This window comes from Neopelma chrysocephalum, unplaced genomic scaffold, assembly GCF_003984885.1.
Source record: "Neopelma chrysocephalum unplaced genomic scaffold, ASM398488v2 Primary Assembly neopelma1_161, whole genome shotgun sequence".
In the NCBI taxonomy this organism is placed as follows: Eukaryota; Metazoa; Chordata; class Aves; order Passeriformes; family Pipridae; genus Neopelma; species Neopelma chrysocephalum.
In genome coordinates, this window is record NW_020897823.1 from 13,986 (window position 1) to 18,959 (window position 4,974).

The 4,974-nt window shown below is 51.6% G+C and overlaps 1 gene segment (V, D, J or C); it reads right to left on the reverse strand.

Annotated features, from left to right (window-relative positions):
* LOC113976415 overlaps positions 1-4,965 on the reverse strand; it is a gene marked incomplete at its 5' end in the record, with an annotated part of 18,944 nt that extends 13,979 nt beyond the window's left edge. The window contains 1 exon segment of the C gene segment in view: positions 4,691-4,965. Coding sequence covers positions 4,691-4,965 — 275 coding nt within the window.
* Between the last annotated feature and the right edge of the window lie 9 nt (positions 4,966-4,974).

Genomic DNA, 4,974 nt, shown 5'->3' on the forward strand with positions numbered 1-4,974 from the left:
GGGGGGACTCAGGAGAAGGGGGGCGCGGCGAGGGACGCGGGCAGCAGCGTAGGCAGAGGAGCAGCGCCCCGGGAGATGAAGGCTCCTGTCCCGGGGCTCCCAGCGCGGCTCCAGCGCTGTCCCGCCTTGTCGCCCTATGAGCCCTTCAGAAGGTGTCGGCGCCTCGGCCCCGTACAGCCGGGGCGGCCCCATCCCCGGCCCCAGCCAAGGGACGGGCTGTCGGCCCGCAGCGTCCCCTCCAGGACCCTCCTCCTGCCCCGCACCCCACCCGCCCTGGCATTGCCCCCATCCCCTGCCCTGGGGACCAGGAGACAGGCAGGTTTGTGCTGCAAGTCAGGGACAGTCAAGACTGCTTACCCTGGAGAAGGGAAGGCATTATCTCTGTATAGAAACGCCTGAAGAAAGAATGCAAAGACAGGGCCAAGCTCTTTCCAGTGCTGCTCACTCACAGGTCGGAGGGCAATGCACCACAGTTAAAAAACAGGATGCTCCTTCTGAACATCAGGAGGCACATTTTTACCGTGATGGTGACTGTGGACTGGCACAGGTTGCCCAGAGAGTTTGTGGAGTCTCCATGCTTTGAGATAGTCTGTAGCTGTCTGGACGTGGTCTTGGGCAACCACCTCTCGCTGAGCCTACTCAAGCAGGTAGGAGGGACTAGATGACCTCCTGAGGTACTTCCCAACTTCCATTTTTCTGTGGTTCCGTGACACTCTCATAGGCACATTCAAGGCTTTGCAGGTAATTTGTGCAGTGACTCTCCCACTCCTACTGCCTTGGCCCGTGCTCCTTCTCCTCACAGGACACAGCTACCTGTCCATCACCCAGCCCTCAACTCCTAATCTTCCCTCCCATTCTTTGCTCCATGTTGCTGTCTTTGTGTCCTACAGGCCTGTCCTGATGGGACCCCTGTCACCAGACTCTCTGTTGCCCAGTTCCACACAGAAAAACAGCAGGTCTGGGTGGATAGTGGGAACTGCTGATAGGGAGGTGCTGGGGCTTCATGTAAATGCTGGGATCCTTAGGAGTTGGGTCCTCCCAGGGTAGGAAAAACCCCACAGAGATGGAAGTCCACGTAGCCACAACTTCTTCTTCTCACCTTCTGTGGCTTTTGACCACATTTTGCCTGTCTGCACCCCTTTCACCTCACCCTGGCCCACCATCACCCAACTGTGCTCCAGGCACAGCCTCGTCACTGCCTTGGCACTGCTCTGGCCTGTGACAACTCTGATGCCCAGAGGTGCTAAAGAGCAAGTAGTTGACATCATCAGGGCACCCTTGGGTGTCCTTTCTGTCAACCCCACCAGGACACTAGAAGGTGTACTTCAGTTCCAGTGGGGTGATGCCCAGCACAGAGAAGTTATGGTCGGCCTTGTGGGAAAACTTCTTGAGGGCAACAGGACCTGTGAGGATGGAAGACCTTGGCCCTTCCTCAGCACCATGTGCTGCATGAACCCATTAAGATGTTTCTAGGACCAGGCCACTGCAGTATAGCAGACATTGGACTGAAAGTACATCACAGAGTCAGTACAGGCCCTACTCATCCCTGCATGGCAGACCTCGTTTGGATCCTCACCCAGAAACACGCCTGAAAATGCAGCATCATCACTTCAACCTGCTCATGGCAACACACCAAGGGTTTTAGTGCCTTCAGTGGTCCTAACCACAGGAGGCTGTTTTCCAGAGACAACTCTGAGAAACCTTTAATAAGTTGACACATGGGAGGGCACAGGTTTATATTGGATTGTACCCAGCTCAGGACAATCTGCAATGAGCTGTGCTGTCCACTTCCCCGACACAGGATAAACTGAGCTGGCAAATCCTAGTGGATGTGCCTGGAACTGCCACCCGTGTGGTGTCTGTCCTGATGCGTGTTCTTATCTTTACCACAGTTTCAGATGCTGGGAAACCACCACCCTGGTGCATTAGCTGGCTGGCTGAACGTTGTCACTGTTTCATAGATTGATGCCATCTGTAGTGGCTGCTCATTCTACGACTGCCCTGCCCACATGGGAAACTGCTGAAAAGGAAACAAAGACAGTGTTTCCTGGGATTGAAATGTAGGTGCCCATTTTTCCTCACAAGAGGTCAGTCTGCTGGTGGCAAAGCAAATCCACACGTTGGCACCTGCAGCAGCCAGACTGAACAGCTGCCTTGGCAGCATCAGGCAGCGCTTAGCCCAGAGAATGCTGGGCTGGAGGGGCACATGCCAGGGCATCAGGCATAAACAATGGTCACAGGGGCCTCATGTCAAAGTTTGCAATGGGCTGCTGTGAAACAAGAGTGGCCAAGTTGTGAAAGTCACCACTGGCCAGTCTCTCCAGGGTTTGGAAAATGCTGCTCACTTCTGTAGGCCAAGGCCTTCTAAGACAAGTCTTTCCACCAACACAACCTCAGTGTTGGGAACCCAAGGGACTGATGAGCTTCTGTGGTCACACAGTACATGTAGGCATTGTCCTGCAGGTGACAATGGCACAAAGTCTTTGGACACGTGCATCAATTATTCCATGGGCAGACCCTTCTACATCTGCTCAGACCATCTCAGCAGACATTCAAAGATGTCACCAAGGGGCTGTAGCTAAAAGTTGTTGAAATGGTGTCACAGAAGACCCTTACACATCCTGAACTAGGCAGCAAACATGCACTTTAACAGCCCTCCAGGATGAAACAACATTCCACAGAAAGGGAAGATTGCTACTGCAGTCATCCTCTGTTAGTCTAGGGATAGTCGGACTTCACCCATATTGCACACATGGACCTGCTGTGGCCACGAGAGAGCCTTTCTATACAGAGAGAACAGTAATAATGAGATAAAAATAGAACCAGTACCGGTAATAACAATAGCATAACAATCGTTACTATAAATAGAATGAAAGAAAACATAATGCCAGCAGTTAATTCAGCTATAGTGAACCTTCTCAAAATGTTAGGAACTAGAGGCTTCCTTTTTCTAGACATTAGCCTTCCTAAATCTTCGTTCACGAAGCCTAGCCATGATGATGGACCATGAAACACTGTCCCTGTGGGAACTGGATGACCAATACAATAAGGAAGAGCTCTTAAGTCTGCTGAATGAGCAGCTCACACTGCTGTTGCCAAGTGTTGGGCCATCTCTGTTGGTTTTACCTCCAGCACTACTGACATTCCACACCCATTCTCATGCCCATTATTTTTTTCACTTGCCACTCCACTGGTATTAATATTTACAGTAATTGCTCTGTATGGAAGAAACCTTTTGGCTGCCAGCAAGAGCTGGTAGCTTCTGCATCTAATCTGCAAATTAAAGTACCCTTAAACAGGTCAGCAGTATGTGGGTCAACTGGTGCAGTGCAGTGGTGTAGCTGGAGGCCAGGATCTAGCAATGCACCCCATGGGTCAGTGTTGGGTCCAGTCCTCTTTAACATCTTCAGCCATGATCTTGAGGATCGATAAAAAGAATCCTGTCATGTGAAAGGTGGGAGTTTAGAGTTTTGCCTGTTGGTACCCCCAGGAAAGTTGAGATCCTGGTGCCTGACAGTCTGTCAGCATCTCATAATGAGACCCTTCACCAACAGATTCACAAGGTTGGAGGGCACCTCAACCACCCTTTCGGGGGGGGGGGCTCAACAGAGCGAAAATCCCTCAGCAGGTCCTGCCAAGGTGTTTTCCACTGCTGGCAAGTGTAAGGACTCACTTCAGCAGTTCATGGAATAGAACTTTTTTAATACAAATTGTGACAGGTTAATAAGGTTTGAAGGTTGTCGGCAATAGTGTCTAATGCAAATATACATTTTAAGTAATCTACTGATACATATATTAAGCAAGCACAAGCTCTAATACAAAGCAATTTACTAATATGCCATAGGGTGAGCACAAACACAAGCTCTAGTTCTAAAAGCAGCATTCAACGCACTAGAATGTATTTCTCACCCAAGATGTCCCTCTGTGGGGGGAGAAGATGGGCTCATCCTGTTGACTGACCCTAGCAGTTTTGCTGGAGGTCTTCTCCCACTTTCTTCCTACCCCCAGCTTACTTTTATACCATTTTCTTTATGTTTGAGTGGCTCTAGTCATAAATATCTTTTATTTCTGATTGGGGTACCTAATGGGAGGGGGGTGGTCGTGGCTTGGCACCAGAGGAGGGGGTTTGAGATGGTTGTTGGCTTCAGCAGCAGAACAGCTTGATTCTCCCTTGTCAGACTGCGACACGACATGGTTGTGCTGCCACCCAGAGGGACCTCGTCAGGCTGGAGAAATGGGCTGACAGGAACCTGAGGCAGGTCAACAAGCTGTACTCGTTTTTAGTAGGATAGAGTTAATTTTTTCATAGTAGCTTGCACAGTGCTGTGTTTTCTCTTTGTGATCAAGCAGTGCTGATGACACTGACAGGGGGATGTTTTAGCTGCAGCTCAATAGTGCTCACAGAACATCAAGGCCTTCTCTGATTTGCATGCTGCCCCAACAGTGAGTAGGCCTGGGATGCAGGAGATGCTGAGAGGAGAAACAGCCAGGACAGATGATGCCAACTGAGTAAAGGATTAGTCCATGCAGGGATGTTTCTTTGCTCAGCTGTAGACACAATGAAAAGCTCCAAAGACAATGGTGTCAGTGAACCTGAGCTCAGGTGGGATTTGCAGCATGTGCCCTGTTGGCCCCGGCCGGCGCTGTGCCCCCGGCCCCGCCCGGCCCCGCCCGCGGCGGTTCGTGCCCGGCCGCAGCCCCGGCTCCTCTGGCCGTGTCTGCCAGGGCACAGTAATACACCGCCGCGTCCCCAGCACGGGGCCCGGAGAGCCAGAGGGAGCTCCAGCGACGGTCTGGCGACACCAACACCTGTCCCGTCTTGTCCGGCAGATCTCTGGAGCCTTTGTGAATGCTCACGAGGAATTCGGGGCCTCGGCCCCGGAGCTGACGGTACCAGTAGATCAATTCGTTTGACTGGATGTTGGAGTGTGAGCAGTTGATGGTGATTTCGGTGCCCTCGGTGGTTTGTGCCAA